General features: G+C 38.4%; 1 protein-coding gene across 2 annotated transcripts in view; it reads right to left on the bottom strand.

Annotated features, from left to right (window-relative positions):
- Positions 1-738: 738 nt before the first annotated feature.
- The window catches only part of AASDHPPT (aminoadipate-semialdehyde dehydrogenase-phosphopantetheinyl transferase), a 21,910-nt gene continuing 5,230 nt past the window's right edge, over positions 739-17,418 (bottom strand). The window contains exons 3-6 of one of the 2 annotated variants that reach the window (XM_007520678.2): positions 8,161-8,282; positions 6,948-7,109; positions 4,691-4,768; positions 739-3,820 (exon numbers count right to left, since the gene is read on the bottom strand). In XM_007520678.2, coding sequence (XP_007520740.1) covers positions 3,656-3,820; positions 4,691-4,768; positions 6,948-7,109; positions 8,161-8,282 — 527 coding nt within the window. In that variant the 3' untranslated portion in view covers positions 739-3,655. The remainder of the gene's footprint in view (positions 3,821-4,690; positions 4,769-6,947; positions 7,110-8,160; positions 8,283-17,418) is intronic. The other variant, XM_060179766.1, reaches the window with a different exon arrangement.

The following is a 17,418-nucleotide window of genomic DNA, read 5'->3' as shown; positions in this document are numbered from 1 at the left end:
GGAACCTAAGGACACCTGGTGGCTGCAGGCAGAACTGTAAGGGGGCCTGGGGTGCCAGGGCTGCTGAGGTGCTCGCCCCTTGCTGTGCTGTGCTGTGCTGTGCTGCCCTTCCCCGTGAGGATGTGGGCTCAGCAGTCTGTGGACCCCTTGACTCTAAAATCCTGCAGAAATGGGGCCACCGGTTAAGCGCACTCATTACAGTGCTCAGGGTCCTAGGTTTGAGCTCCTGGTCCCCACTTGCAGGAGGGAAGTTTCACAAGTAATGAAGTAGGGCTGCATGTGTTTCGCTTTCTCCCTCCCTACCTCCCTTTCCCCTCTCAATTTATCTATCGCTAACCAATAATAAAGATTTTTTAAAAAACATTGCAGAAATGGGTAGTGGTATTATTCACTGAGAATACTGGATGATTTCACACATAGGTAAGTACAGGGACAGAAAAGAAAAACTGTGAAATCTGGACTGGGTGTGGTATACTGCAAAGGACTCCGGAAAAGGGGAAAGAATGGAGGGGGAGGAGGTGTTGGGGTCCCGGTGCATGATGGTGGAAAAGAACCTAAATTTGGGGTGGGAATGTTTTTGCGGACACTTATCACAGGGAGAAACTATATTCATGTGCCAATAACTGTACTGTAGTAAACCAATGCACCCAATTAAATGATAATATAGATCTACTTGACTCTGCTAAGTGTGTATGCAACTTACTAAAAAAACTGGCAAAGTGGCTGAGAAAAACTCCATAATGTTAATTATTTTATTATAGCAACAACACAAATGACAGTTTTTTTCATTATATTCATGCTAGGGATAACAATGCTTCCTCTACTGAAAGTGCTACTACATCTTCTTAAAACACGTTATTGACTAGGTTTAGAATTCTGCGTGTGCTTAATAAATCGAAATTATGGAGCATTCCAATTTTGTCTTACCCTTAACACACAATGGCTACTTTCAGTATCAGAACAATGAATTTACTCCACTTCTTGATATTTAACAACAACAGGTTTAAACTTCCCCAAACATGCAGTACCTACCATGTAATAGAGATTCTGTCATCAATATGATGGTCTTGGCATCTTATATATTATGTTCCCACTTAAAGTTCTACTTACAAAGGAGGAAAGGGCAATGAATAGGAGGTCCATACAAACAGCCAACTACAGTGGTGAGAAATCAACCTCATTTGATGAAAGAAATACAATTTTAAAAAATAGCATTTTCACTTATTGGCAAAGATTAAATAAAAAGATACTATCTACAGTTGTATAGGGAGTATGTAGGTGGGAGGTTTAAAGGAGGGGTCACACACAACACTAAAGGAAATGTAAACTGTACAGTCATTTTGGAAAGCAATTTGGCATTACTTATCAAAGATGTAAAAATGCCTAAGTCCTCTTAACTAGTCAGTCCACTTCTAGAAATGCCCCCACTCCCATCCCAAAGAACATTATGAAGCAAGTCCAAATACGGTAACAAATATATTCACAACACTGCTGCTTATGGACAACCAAAATGGCTAGCACAGAAAGAAGAGTGGATACACTGTGGCTCATCTTCACCACAGGAGAGTAGGCTTCCCACACACCCCCATTTCAGTTTAGCTCTTCCTTATCCAGTCTACTTTCCACACAAGCTAATAATGTTATTTTCCATGCTACTGTTATTTCCCATGCCTTTTTTAGCTAGATTCACTACATTCCTTGCCATGAGCACTTTTGCCACATATGTAACTAGCCAAAAGGCAGTTTTTATGTAAGGAAAAGGGATAAAAATCATGAAAAAAAAGAGGGATATTAATTGAAAACATTATAAGCAAACTTCCCCCCCCCAAGCTGTCTTCCTTAAGAATAATATGAGTGTCCAAATACTACGTTACATATTTGTGTTTGCATTTTCCCCAGATTAAAATTTTCCTTACTCTTCAGCGAATGTTTATTGAGTCCATTAAGCCACGCATGAGGAATGAGGTAGGAAAGCTGGGTATCTGAGCTTTCGCTGTGCCTCCTCTGCTGACAGCTGGGATACTGCTTTATCTCAAAGCTCTGTGTAATGCATATGACTAACTGTTGGGCCACAGCAGGACTACATTTAAAAGTTCTATCATATTTCATACCAAATGATTTATATCAAATTCTGTGCCAAATACCCAAATTCTAGTTCTCCAGTATCAATAATTTAAAATCTCTTTTTAAAATTATCTTTAGTTGATAAAAGACAGTCAGAAATCGAGAGATGAGAGGGAGACAGAGAGGAAGAGAGACACCTGCAGCACTGCTTCAACACTCGTAAAGCCTTCCCCATACAGGTGGGGACTGAGGGCTCGAACCTGGGACCTTGTGCACTATAACATTTGTGTTCAACCAGGTGCGCCACTACACAGTCCCCTCAAATAAATTTTAAAACTATTTTCAAGAAACATCCGAAATCACAAGTCATTTGGGATGAGGGGGGTAGGAGAGGAATATGATCCTCTTATCATGTCAACTTATATATTAAATTCAGTAAAGGTGGAATCAGGGAACAAGCTGCTGTATCAACATCAGCTGCAGAACTAATCATCTATGCTCTGGAAGACTGCTATGGACTACTAGCCACTTTCTATTTGTCATTTTTGTTAAACTTTCAGTCTGTACAGGCAGGCAGGAAGCTTAATCAAGTGGACAGTCAATCCTCCACAATTTTAAGACTATCACTTCTACTGGTGACTATATAGACCAAACTGGAATCCCAAACTGAGACATTTACCAGCTATTTATCTGTTATGGCAAAATTGCTCTGTGATTAGCTATGTAGCACAAAAAAAATACTGCCAATCTTCTGGGCATATTCTCTAGTGACCAGACCAGCAACTGACATTGAGGAGACATCAGTGGGATCTCTTGAGAAAAATCTCCCTCGCTGATAAAACAGGCCTAAAATGACAAATGGCCCTTTCTGCCTTTAGATGTAACTTTATGAAGACATAAAGGCGAAAGTAGTAGCAGCATCTCTGACAACCATGAGGAAGACAAAATGAATAAATAGAGGCTGAAGGAAAAAAGTTATCAACTCTAAACTGAACTGTCCTTGGTTACTGTAATCAGTTATATTTGGACATTGGTAAAGCATACTAACTGTTACTAGCTATGTAATAGAAAACAATTACTAAAAATTAGGAAACAGAAATGTACTGATAAAAAGCACATATGCAATTAAGAGAAAAAAATAAAAGAAGCATGTCTCCATTAAAAGAAAGAAAAAGGGAGGATAAAAGAAAGAGAAAAGGAAGGAAGAATGGATGGATATTAATACTTATCTACCAAGAAAAAAGTCTGGAAAGACACTACGGATTATAGGAGCAATTATCTCTGAAAGAATCTAAATGTTTCCTTTTGACAAGTCTGCATTTTCTGTTTATCTCTACCAGGAGCATGGCTCACTGGTATTCTGCCACCCTTTTCTATTTCTGCTGTCAATTCAACATGATTTGGGGGAAGAAGTAGTAATCATGTACTATATAGTGATCTATCTTGAACTGGGAATCTGCTTTTTTTTTTTAAGTAGGAAATGCTTTTGCAAAATAAAATTTGATGCTATCAGGAATTTATTATTTTTTTTAGTGAATACAGAGGCTTATAAACAGTTTTTCATTTCCCTTGATTATTTAGGGAATCATGACTATGACTTTGTACCATTTCGTATTGGAATTTCTTCTGTGAAGCAGAAACAGTCCCAAAAAGAAGGATCCTCAGGGGTCATAGGAACAGCAGATGATATTAAATCATTAAAAGTCAGAACAGTAAATTGCCTCTGGGATGGTTTAGGATCATGATGAGATGGAACCTAAAAGGGAGAAACAGTTGACCTTGTTATGATGCATGTTCACTTTATGAATTTAAGTCCAAGTATGATCAAATTATACTTCAGTGATATCAAATTACATGACTGGATTTCTAGATACTTTTTTTTTTACCCCCTACATTGTCAATATACCAAATAAATAAACATAATTAATAACTGATTTTGAACTCTCTGCACATAACCTGTGGTAGTTATTTAACATGTGGGTTCACAGAGTCATATATCCAAAACTTGATTCAGATGATGCATCTTCATATCTCTCTCTCCCCCCATATATATATACACACACACACACACATATATATAGGTCAAGTCACATTCTCTCACATGAATTCCCTAAAAATGAAATTCTTATCAATTATTAAATTGTTAGTGTTTCTTAAAATACTTTAAAAGAATCAGAATTATATATACACTGAGATTTCTTTTCCATAGGTTAAAAACATCATTTCTCTGTTCATAATTAATATCAGAAAAAAGTCAGCAGAATGTAAATGTAAGAACTGAGACTGATGTTACCACCATAGGGTCCAAGATCTCTCACATCTGGCACTATAATTTTGGGAATTATTTGGACATAATTTAGAAGAACACTTACGATAAGAAGGGGTTGAATTTGGCAGATAATGGCATTATTCAACACCCTTCAACTCAGTGCCCTTGGAGTAAACACAGCTCCAATTCACCAGGAAATAAACCAGTGTTAGATGACCAAGATAAATTTATCTTGAACTCTGACCACAAGTAAGTACAAGGACAGAACAGCCAGAGTCTTTTTTTTTCCTTTTCTTTTTTTGTAGTATTAAAAGAACAGCCCAATACTGCTTCTTAGAAAAGACAAAGAAATCTTACATCTTGCTTATCTTGTTTAGATCCATCAGGTTTCCTAAGAGCTACTGCAACAAAATGGTGCTCATCGATTTTGCTTTCCTAAGAAAGATAAGATTATTAAATTTAACTTTGTTCACAGTTCTAAACTTACAATCACTCCACACACACATTCCCAAAAAGCATCTAAGGAAAAGACTCTAAAACATTTCAATGTGAGGAATGGGTGAAAAACCTAGGTTCAAGCCTCTGGTCCCATCTACAAGGGTAAAGCTTCACAAGTAGTGAAGCAGTGCTGCAGATGTCTCTTTTCTCTCCTCATCCCTTCTTAATCTGTCTTTAAAAAAAAAAAATTGGAGTAGGGCACCAAAGTGAAAACCCTGGGTTGAGGGTGAGGGTAGATGTTCGGCTTCACAGGGGGGTGGGGGGGAGATGGGATGGGACACAGTCTTTTGGTGGTGGGAATGGTGTTTATGTACACTCCTATTAATTTGTAGTCATATAAACTACTATTTAATTAATATGAAAAAAAAAGGCTAACAGGAGTGATACTGTATTCACATTGTGCTGGCATTAAACCCAGGCAATAACCCTGGTAGCAATTAAAACCAATACTATGTTTCTATTAACATAATCCGGCACGGGGCAAATAGTGCATGGCAGGGCAACCCCCTTTCACATATTCTTCATTCATATGTAGGCTGGTGTGAGCAGTAACCACAGAAGCAGTTTTGTTATGCCACTAAGCACTGTATGGATGCGTTTTACTTTATTCATTATGTCAAAGGAGAAGTTGCATTTAACATTTTTCAAATGATTTTTTAATATTTATTTATTTTCCCTTTTGTTGCCCTTTTTTCATTGTTGTTGTAGTTATTATTGATGTCGTCATTACTAGATAGGACAGACAAAAATGGAGAGAGGAGGGGAGACAGAGAGGAGGAGAGAAAGACAGACACCTGCAGACCTGCTTCACCACCTGTGAAGCGACTCCCCTGCAGGCGGGGAGCCGGGGACTCAAACTGGGATCCTTATTCTGGTCCTTGTGCTTTGCGCCATGTGTGCTTAGCAATTAACATTTGGGGGGGGGGCTGCAATTTATTTAGACTTTTAAATTAGTGATTTAATATTGATTTATAAAATTATAGCAGCATAATTCCACACTATTCATAACACTAGAGTTCTGTGTCCCCATCCCCCCCATTGGAAACCGCATTCATTTTCCCAGGGTCACAGATATGGACTGACTATTATTTCTATATCTATCTATATATTTATATGTATTAGCCCATTTTTCCTATGGTCACCTACATCTATTAGTACTTTTGAGTGTCCCTCCTTTTTTCCTCTTCTCTCTGGGTCGTGATGGGATTGAAGGTCAGAACCCTCTGGTCATCTTCCCCTAGCAACTCTTCTCCCCTGGCAGTATGGATCAACATTCTTATGGGCTGAAGAAAGTGACAGCTGTAAATGGTCCTTGAACAACAGCTGTTGGCTTGCTTCCTACTAGATACCAAGTACTTTGAAACAAACTTAGGCCTAATTCCCTTCCCATTTTACTTAACTCACACGTTACCTTTCAAGTATCTTTTAAAATATCACATGAGCTTTCAAATTAATCTCACATATATATACAATGAGGATTTTTTTTTTCCTTTAGAACTTCATACCTACAAGATTCCACCACTTCTGGTGGATTCTTTCTTTGAGCTTTTTTTTCCAGGTAAGGCAGAGAGACAGAACAAGAGACAGAGAATAGACACTGCAGTATCACATTACCACCCTTTGGATTTATCTTTTGCATGACATTCTCATATGGTTGCCAGGGGCTTGAACCCGGGTCCTCACAGACAAAAAAGTGTATACCAGGGGGTCAGGCAGTGGTACAGTGGGTTAAGCGCACATGGCACAAAGCGCAAGGACCAGCGTAAGGATCCCGGTTCGAGCCCCCAGCTCCCCACCTGCAGGGGAGTCGCACAGGCAGTGAAGCAGGTCTGCAGGTGTCTATCTCTCCCCCTCTCTGTCTTCCCCTCCTCTCTCCATTTCTCTCTGTTCTATCCAACAAGGAACAACATCAACAACAGCAATAATAATAACCACAATGAGGCTACAACAACAAGGGCAACAAAATGGGGGAAAAATGGCCTCCAGGAGCAGTGGATTCATGGTGCAGGCACCGAGCCCAGCAATAACCCTGGAGGAGAAAAAAAAAGTGTATACCACATGAGTTATCTTTGTTCTAAGAAGTTCTCAGTCAATCCAATTTTGATATATTTCTTACCTCAAACGCCCATTCCTTTTCTTCTTCCCCATCCAGGAACAAACGAGTTTCTTTATAAACTTGGCCTATGTCCAAGTTTAATGGGGAGATATCAAATTCAAGCCGCTGCAATTCAAATCCTAGCCCAACACCAACAGCCTTTATGAAGCTCTCTTTCAGTGCCTAAGATAAAGAAAGATAAATGCCCTTAGAGCATTTGATAAGACAGTTTTCCTTAAAAATCTATGGTTCAATTCATCTGGATTTTTAACTCTATCCTTCTAGAATCATGGTGACAGACTAGCAATATGACCTTAAGACAAATAAGATAAATAAGATAACCTTCCTGTGGTTCCATTTCATGTGTGACACAGCATAGTAACATCTCATGAATTTTTTTTATAAATTAAGGCACATGAAACACTGTTTTCTGGCATACAACAAATAAGTGTGAAATAAGACCTCCTTTACAATAGTCATTTGTGAAGAATGATAAGAAATGTCTTTCTTTAGCTTTAAGAATAAATACCTTCTAACAGAACATTAAACAAGTATTAAAAAATTTAAATGTCAGGAGTCCGGCGGTAGTGCAGCAGGTTAAGCGCAGGTGGCGCAAAGCACAAGGACCTGTAAGGATCCCAGTTCAAGCCTCCGGCTCCCCACCTGCAGGAGAGTCGCTTCACGGGCGGTGAAGCAGGTCTGCAGGTGTCTATCTTTCTCTCCCCCTCTGTCTTCCCTCCTCTCTCCATTAAAAAAAAAAAAAAAATTAAATGTCGGGTAGTAGGTAGTGCAGCGGGTTAAGAGCACATGGTGCAAAACTTGAGGACTGGCATAAGGATCCTGGTTCAAGGCCCCGGTTCCCCACCTGTGGGGGGGGGGGTCCCGCTTCACAAGCGGTGAAGCATGTCTGCAGGTGTCTATCTTCCCCTCCTCTCTCAATTTCTCTCTGTCCTATCTGGCAACAACGACATCAGTAACAACAATAATAATAACCACAATAATGACAAGAACAACAAGGGCAACAAAAAAGTAAATAAATAAAATATTTTTAAAAATTAAATGTCATTGTAATATAATAATTTCATATATATAAATCATGAAGTTCTTGAATAATGATCTACTTATTTAAATCACAGTTCAGTTTGAACTGTCACATATCAATGACTTTTGCTCAAATTTTTAGCAAAGATGATAATCGCTGCCTTTTATTCTCAAAATTAGAAAGAAATTATACCCAATTTCGGTAAAACATATCCAACTGAGTCCATTCATCCCTAAAGCTTGTGATTGTGTCCCATTCTTTGTTCGTAAACTTTCTTTTCATAATATGAAAGAATTCTGGAACTGGACCACGACCTGTCAATTGAGAAAATAAAGAATTAAGAAAGGTTGTTCTACTAGCAAACCTGTTAGCAAAAAAATTACTATTGTCCACTCTTATTTAAATAAAAGTACTTAATAGTCCTGTTAAAGTCTAATAAAGTTGACAGCCAAACAGAATGGCTTGAAGATACCACCATAAATTCTTATTTTTAAATATAATCACAATAGTCATAAACAAAATATCAGCAAAAGAAAAGTTGGACAATAAAATATCACAAATAGCAAGGGTTAATTGGTCCAGAAATTAAAGGGGGATACAGTAATAAAAGTCAATGAAATTCTATGAGCCACTAAATAATCAGGAAGGAAAAAAAAATGGCTATATTAACAGATGCTCCTACTCACAAATTGGATCAATTCAGCACCAAACTTACTGAAATCCTAAAGCAAGCAGGAAAATATTTCTTATGATAGAATAACAGGAATCTACAAAAATTCTTGAAAGAGCATTTAAATTTTTACTTTGCTGGGCTGGCAAGATAGTTCACTCAGATAGAAAGCTTGCTTTGTTGTGCTTCTGTATGCAGAAATTCTGGGTTGGTAGGTATGTCTGGGGCAGTTTGAAGGTCTGCATCCTAGTTGATTTTAATAGTCTAACCACCATTACAAAGTCAACATTTGATACATTTAACAATAACCAAAAGAGCTAATAATTTTGAGCATTTATACGGTTACTCCTTAATCTACCCAGCCCCTGGTGGCAGAAGACTCTTTAGTCAACAATGGTATGGAATGTTCCATTCTCCATAGGGAGGTTGGATGACATACTCTGCTACCTGAGGAAGATGGGTCCTGAAATTAGTGCAGCCTGTTATGTTCCTAGCCATGACCACAGAATGCAAGCTCAGACCTACAGGGATGCACAGGTTACATAGGCTCCTGTGCTGAATATGGGCCACAGATCAAATCGATGGGATTTATAGTTAACAATATTTATATATATTTCCCCATATTTGGGAGCTATTCTCTTCCCTGATCCAGCTTTCTAGTCCTTTTCCAATGATTACACCATATCCCCAGACAATAACCTGGGTTCACCTGCATATCAGATGTCAGGCTCAGGCAAAAAAACAGTAAAGTCATGGGCCCCTTTGGAATACACTGAAAATAGACCTACTAGCCTTTTCCAAAACGGAGACCCCCAAATCTTTACCTGCAATGTTCTTGCCTTTAGGTTGCTGATTAGTCAACAATTTGTTCTGCTTTATATCTTAACTCTTTTCAGTCACCTGGTTCCAGATGATACCATGATGCCAACCTAACTTTCCTGGGTAGATGGCCCTACCAAAGTGTCCTAGAGACCCGACTCCCCAGATCCCTGCCCCACTAGGGAAAGAGAGAGACAGGCTGGGAGTATGGATCAACCTGGCAGTGCCCATGTTCAGTGGGGAAGCAATTACAGAAGCCAGACTCCCCACATTCTGCACCCCATAATGACCCTGGGTCCATGCTCCCAGAGGGATAAAGAATAGGAAAGCTATCAAGAGGAGAATTGGGTACAGAGTTTTGGGGGTGAGAATTGTGTGGAATTGTACCCTCCTATCCTATTGTCTTGTCAATATTTTCATTTTATAAATAAAAATTTAAAAAATAAAGTAAAAGACTTGCAAAAGAGATGCAAATAAATCTGAAGATCTTAGAGGAGTACTACACTCATATGGATCATCATAAATGGTTCTTCAATGGACGACAACACAGACAGTGTACTTAATGGCAAAGGAAAGGATAGCTTTCTTGCATTTGGAAGGTAGCACCATACACTTTCTTGAAATGTAGTTCCATTCCAGTGAAGGTAGACCCAAAAAGTCTAACAATTTTTTAAATGCTTGTTGTCTTCTATAGTACTAATCTGTTTACTGATTTCTTCGGTCACAATCTCATATCATTCAAGAATTCTTCTACTTTTTAACTAAACATGATGGAGCAATAAAGACAAAAATTAAATGTGCATGTTAGTAAAAACTGATTAAGATTAAAAAAAAAAACCTAGCACAATCACTGATAAGCAGCCACGTAAGCAATTATAGCTACACATATATGAGTGCATTCATATCTAAGATGCTTTTGAGAAGATCTTATATATTCCACAAAATGAGTGACAAAAAAGGTGATTTTGAAATATTTAACTGAAACACAACAGTGCCACACTGTGGATGCATGGCAGAAATACACCATGGACACTCACCTTGGAAACCCAACATTCAAGAAAAGGAGTAGGAAATACCAGAACACAAGATAGGCTCAAAGTACCTCAGGATAGACTGCTACATAAAAGTTGACAAATCATCTTAGTAACATCACATACTCATATTGCATTCTTTATCATATACTGTTCATGTAAGAGTTTAAAATATATTTAAAGGCATCTTCAATGAAACAAATCCAGTTACAAAAAAAAATTTTTTTTAAGTTGAACAATAAACACAAAGCAGAACTTGGACTGGGTCTGGTGCACTGCACCAAAGTAAAAGACTCTGGGGTAGGTGGGGAGGGTTCAGGTCCTGGAACATGGTAGCAGAGGAGGACCCAGAGGGGTTGAATTGTTATGTGGAAAACTGAGAAATGTGAACAGGGGTAGATGGCATAATGATTAGGCAAAGAGACTTATTCCCGAGGCTCCAATGTCTCAGGTTCATGGTGAATTCAATTTCTGTACCCCATCTTGAATGGAGCTTGAAGATATCATGTTAAATAAGATAAGTCAGAAACAAAAGGATGAATATGGGAGTTGGGCGGTAGCACAGCGGCTTAAGGGCAGTTGGTGCAAAGCGCAAGGACCAGAGTAAGGATCCCAGTTCGAGCCCAGGCTCCTCACCTGCAGGGGAGTCGCTTCACAGGCGGTGAAGCAGGTCTGCAGGTGTCTATCTTTCTCTTCCCCTCTGTCTGCCCCTCTCTCCATTTCTCTCTGTCCTACCCAACAACAACATCAATAATAACTACAACAATAAAACCAAGGGCAACAAAAGGGAATAAATATTAAAAAAAAAAATTTAAAAAGGATGAATATGGGATGATCTCACTCATGGGCAGAAGTTGAAAAATAAAATCAGAAAGAAAAACTTTAAGCATAACTTGGACTGGAGTTGGTGTATTACACCAAAGTAAAAGACTCTGGGGTGAGGGGATGGATGTTCAGGTCCTGGAACATGATGGCAGAGGAGGACCTAGTGGGGGTTGTACTGTTATGTGAAAAACTGAGAAATGTTACATACGTACAAATTATTGTATTTTACTGTTGACTGTAAACCATTAATCCCCCAATAAGGAAAACAGAAAAAAAGTAATAGCTTATTGGCTTCTTTGTTTTTTTTCTCTAAACATTTATTTATTCCCTTTTGTTGCCCTTGTTGTTTTATTGTTGTAGTTATTCTTGTTGTCGTTGTTGGATAGGACAGAGAGAAATGGAGAGAGGAGGGGAAGACAGAGGGGGGGTGAGAAAGACACCTGCAGACCTGCTTCACCACCTGTGAAGCAACTCCTTGAAGGTGGGGAGCCGGGGGCTTGAACCGGGATCCTTACACCAGTGCCTGCGCTTTACCGCCTGCGTTACTACCCGACTCCCGGCTTCTTTAATTTGATAAACTGCTTTTGAATATTTTATAATTAAAACAGAAAAGACTTTATATTATAGATACTGATACTTTCTTACAATTTTATTTCCCAATCTGTTATCTTTTGAATTTATTTTTTATTTATCTTTGAGCTCCATCCAAGATTTATATTTGCTCTATCTTCCAATTTAATTTTTCAAGCAATACAATCACATGGTATCAACAAAACTATTAAATAAAACTAAAATTCACAGGACAAAAAGTAAATTCAATAGATAACAAATTGGGAAACAAAATTGTAAGAAAGTGTCAGTATCTATAATATAAAGGCTTTTATATGTTAATTAGAAAATATTCAAAAGCAATTTATCAAATTAAAGAAGCCAATAAGCTATTAGCTATTCCTCTAATGACAAGAGTAATGCAACATTTAATAATCTAATCGCTGAGGTCTTTTGCTGGGCTCTCTTTCTCCTTTCCTTTTTCCCCTTTTCCCTTTCCTCTCCGTCTATTTTGCTGCTTGGCTTTTCAGTAGGGCTTCATGACTGCACCTGACAGTTTTTTTTCTTGGATTGAGGGAGAAAGATACATAGAAACGCAGATAAGCAAAGAAAGAGAAAAGAAATAGATACCACATCATCGCTCCACCACCTCCCATGTACAGGTGTTCCTATGTGGTGGATGGGGTTCAAATCCATATCTTCCTGTATGTTTTCCACCTGGTGAGCTAGTTCTAAGTCCCACTAGGCTCTAATTCTTTAGTTATCTCCTCCCTCTTCTTCCTTTTCCTTCCCCTTATTTTTCTTTTGCTTCTATTTTTTGGTTTGTTTGTTTACAATGCCTAATGTTAAGTTTTTAAAAAATGGCAAGGTAAGCCAGAAAGATAGCTTACTAGGGAGGATGTTTGTACTGTGATGAATCCAACCCAAGTTAAACCCCCAGCACCACATGAAAGTGCTATGCAAACAGAGGAAGCATCAGTGGTATGGTCCATCTCTCTGTCTCTCTGCATTAAAAAACAAACAAACAAAAAAAAACAATGGCTCAGAGTTCTCCACTTCACCAAAATGAGTTAAATAATTTAAAAGTGTAAGTTAAATTCCACTGACTATAGTTTTTATTATTCTTATGATTTCAGTCTTCCACAAAAACTTTCATGTGACTCATACAGGGCCTGAGAGATAGCTCAGCAGGTACAGTGTCTGCATTGCCATGTACATGACCTGGTTTTGAGCCTGGATGCCACATGAGAGGAACTTCGGCACTACGGAAAACTCAGGCGCTGTCGATCAGAATGAAAAGACAGCCTAGGAGTGTTGAAATGACACAAGTGTGAGGCCCCAGCTCTGAAACAATTTTTAAAAGGGCTTTAGTAAGTACATCCTGGGCTGGAGTAGATAGCATAATGGTTATGCAGACACTCTCATGCCTGAGGCTCCGAAGTCCCAGGTTCAATCCCCTGTGCCACCATAAGCCAAAGCTGAGCAGTGCTCTGGTGTTTCTCTCTCTCAAATATAAAATAAATAAAATATATTTTAAAAAAAGAAACAAATTAAAAATATTTTTTTTTAAATAAGCACATCCTGCAAAGTTTTGACAGAACCTTAGATAAACCTAGCTAGTAGTATCAATGCAACAGACTGCATCAGCAATAGAGCTGAAATCTGGGACTGATGGGAATGAAGGGCAGGCAGTCAGGGAGAGCATCAGAAACATGAAGAAGGCTCAAAAGAACTATCATCAAGAACTCACTGGTGAAGCTGTAACGGGTAATCATTTTTCACTGTACTTAAGTACACACCTTTTACACATCTCAACAAGTTTAAGGGATATTTTAAGTAAAATTAAGATCCATCATTTGTAAGCTCAACAAATATTTATTGAGCACTTGCTATATGCAAACTACTTAAGTACTTACTAGGTGTGCTGTATGAAAAACAAACATGTGTCCGTCCTGAACTCACCTAATGAGGAAAAACATATAGAAAACGATGAACATTACAAATGAGAATGCCACAAATGAAAAGATCAGGTCAGCAATGCTCTTCTGAGGTGGCGCTGGCTTCTTCTCATCCTGCACATCTCGGGCGCTTATGGAGAGAGTGGAGAAAGAGAAGGAGGGCTCCGTTTTCTGGTAATGACCCTGACCAAGAAGTTTGCTACAGTTCAGGGCAGTATGAATATGGACAGAAAACAGAGAGCAAGAAAATAGCTAGAAATAAGAGTAGAGACAGAAGAGAATGAAACGACAGGATCACATTAATAGGTTGGGATTTTATTAAGAATCAACCTAGGGAGAGATGTGGAGAGAAGGGAATCCATTCATACTACTCGTGAGACTGTATGTAAACTGCTACAGCCATTATGAAAAGCAGTGTGGAGATTCTTCAAAAACAAAAAGAAAACTGCTTCAGCAAAATAGCTCACTTGGATAGTATGCTTCTCTGCCATGTGCTTGAACCAGGTCCAAGTCCAGTCCACATCACATTGAAGGATGTTTTAATGTTGCGGTCTCTCTTTTAGCCTGTTTCTATCTTTCTCTATCTGAAAAAGGCATCCCAGAGCGGTAAAGCCTAGGTGATGACCCAAAAAAAAAAAAAAAAAAGAAAGAAAGAAAAGAAAAAAAAATTCTATGTGATCCAGTTACCCCACTTATACTTACGTGAAAAACAGAAAACACTAATTTGTATAAATACAAGCACTCCTGTATTTATGGCACCTCTGTTTATAAGAGCTAGCAACCCTAATTAACTAAGTATCCATCAACACATGATTGGACTTAGAAGGGATCTATATACACATAGGACACTACCTGGCTATAAAAACAAATGAAATCCTATCATTTGTAACACAGACTCAGAGGACATTATGCCTAGAGAAAGATAAGCACTGCATGACCTTATTCATATACGGCATGGAGAAAACAAACAAGTCACTTAAAATAAAAATAAACTTTTAGACTATAAGATCAATCAGTGGTTTTAGAATATAAAGAGGAAATGAATAGGTAAGTTGGGTAGGAAGGGCCAATGCATAGCAAAAAGTCAGAACTGGAGAACTTAATTTATCAATAGTATATGCACATTATACAAATGATGTACATTTGGAACTAACAGTATTTAATGCAAACTTACTATTACTTCAATTAAAAAGAACTTAAGAGTTCTAAGGAAACTACTGTAGTTATTTTTAAAAACCACTCCACTATTTACCACTCAGTGTAGGGAATGTACAGTGTGTGAGAACAAAAGAAAAAAGGGAGAAAACGGTCAAAGTTACTGAAACAGTGCAGGAAAAAATAAACAGGCTCTACTAAGCTCCTAGCATGTAATCCCACCACTTACTTTATACTTAATGTATTTAACTTACTTTATCATGTAGCAGCTTTAACACAGAGCAGTGATTTCAAAGCTCTGTAAACTGCGGGGACTGGGTGGTAGTGCACCTGGTTAAGTGCACATAGTACTAAGCACAAGGACAGCAGAAGGATCTGGGTTCCAGCCTCCCCACTCCCCACCTGCAGGGAGGATGCTTTACAAATGGTGAAGCAGGTCTGCAGGTGTCTGTTTCTCTCTCCCTATGTCCCTATGTCCCCTGCCTCTCTCAATTTCTTTCTGTCCTGTCCAATAAAATGAAAAAAAAAAGGCTGCCAGGAGCAGTGGACTTGTAGTGCTGACAATCCAGGAGCCAGTGGATTTATAGTTCAGGCACTGAGCCCCAGCAATAACCCTGAAGGCAAAAAAATAAACAAATAAATTAGTATTAAGTCTTAAAAAAATGGAGCCATTTTATCCTGTCAATCAATATCCATTAATATTGATACAACTTAACATTTGAAAAAGGAAAATTGGGGGGGGGGGGCACGGAATGTTTGGTCTCAAACTCAATTCTTTCCCACATTAGAATCCTGAGTGTTTTGTTTTGTTTTTTATTTCTGCCTCCAGGGTTATCGCTGGGGCTCAGTGCCTGAACTATAAATCCACTGGCTCCTGGAGGCCACTTCCCCCCTCCGTTTTTGTTGCCCTTGTTGTTATTATTGCTATTGCTGTTGTTGTTGGATAGGACAAAGAGAAATTTAGAGAGGAGGGGAAGACAGAGGGGGAGAGAAAGAAAGACACCTGCAGACCTGCTTCACTGCTTAAGAAACAACCTCCCCTGCAGGTGGGGAGCTGGTGGCTCGAACCGGGATCCTTATGCTAGTCCTTGCACTTCACACCAAATGCACTTAACCCACTGCACTACCACCTGACCCCCATAATCTTGAGTATCTTACTGTATTTATCTAATCTGTACTTTATAAATATGGGAATAAAACTGAACACATCACAAACTATCTTTCCTTTTATACTTGGATATAACTAATTATAAGATGAGCTGGAGAACACCTTTTCCCCAAGTTCAAGAATGTACTACAGTATGGCTTTACTAGCAGTCCCCAGTGTCTTAGAACCTTTCTTCTTCTGATATTTACTGAGGAAATACTGACTAAATTGTACACCAATTATTTTCTCCATTAAGCAGAAGACAAAAGTGATAGGTGCAATCTCCTTAGTTGCAGGTATCCAGATAGAAAGAAGAGAACTAGTAGTTTCCTAGGCCCACTAACATCTCTCTTTGCCCTGCCATAGCAGTGAGGCGACAACTAGGAGGGAAAGAGGAATGATCTATAGCAGTACAATGGCTAACATAATAGGAAAGAAACACACCACTATTTGAGGACTATTTGATGACTAAATTGGGAGGAATGGAACCGAGTCCTTCCATATTAATGATGCCCCCCAGCAAGTCAGCCCAATTTTGAGAGCTGACAATGTGTTAACAATGTTCAGTACAAAGTGTAACTCTTCCCTTACTATTACTATTTAACCATTCATTTATGAAAACTTAGCTTACCCAATTTCATCACTCACTCTCCAGTGAAGTAGACCAATATCTATTTCCAACTGTCACTGAGAAAAAATATCAACCAAAAAAGATGGGAAGAGGAAAAAAAGAAAAATAGAATAGAATAGGAAACTGAATTTTCAATTTTTGCTCACTTACCCTTCTATCACTGATTAAAGTTGTCAACTGATAATTACTTGTTTATTCTGTGCTATCTTTACAAATTTGTCTCTCAAAGGCATATTTCAAGGTAAATCTTAACCTCACAAATCAATTATTACTATGCATATGTAACTGCATTCAGAAGCAATGTCCTCCTCAATAATTGCTGACTACAGAAAGTCTGTGTAAAGACAGTAGAATGCTATGAAAGCATATAGGTTGTTCCTATGTTCACTGAGAATCCTGAGTAGTAGTTTTTCAGAATAAGCCTTCTATGATCCTGTTGAAAACTAGACTTTCTTCTGAGAAAACTGGACTTGTGCATATGAACTTATGCAAAAATATAGCAAAGAATTGCAGGAGGTTACATCAAAATGCCTTGGTACTTATACAGGAGGATCAAGACTAAGAACCTTTGATGTCCTAGCAGAGCCTCTTTCCGAGCAAAGATTAAGAGTTGTAACAGAAAGGATTAGGACTATGATGGAGGCAAAATTAGTTGGTAGAAAAAA

Source organism: Erinaceus europaeus, chromosome 20, assembly GCF_950295315.1.
Source record: "Erinaceus europaeus chromosome 20, mEriEur2.1, whole genome shotgun sequence".
In the NCBI taxonomy this organism is placed as follows: Eukaryota; Metazoa; Chordata; class Mammalia; order Eulipotyphla; family Erinaceidae; genus Erinaceus; species Erinaceus europaeus.
The sequence above is the reverse complement of the archived record's forward strand: the minus strand, read 5'-3'. Positions and strand labels throughout refer to the sequence as shown.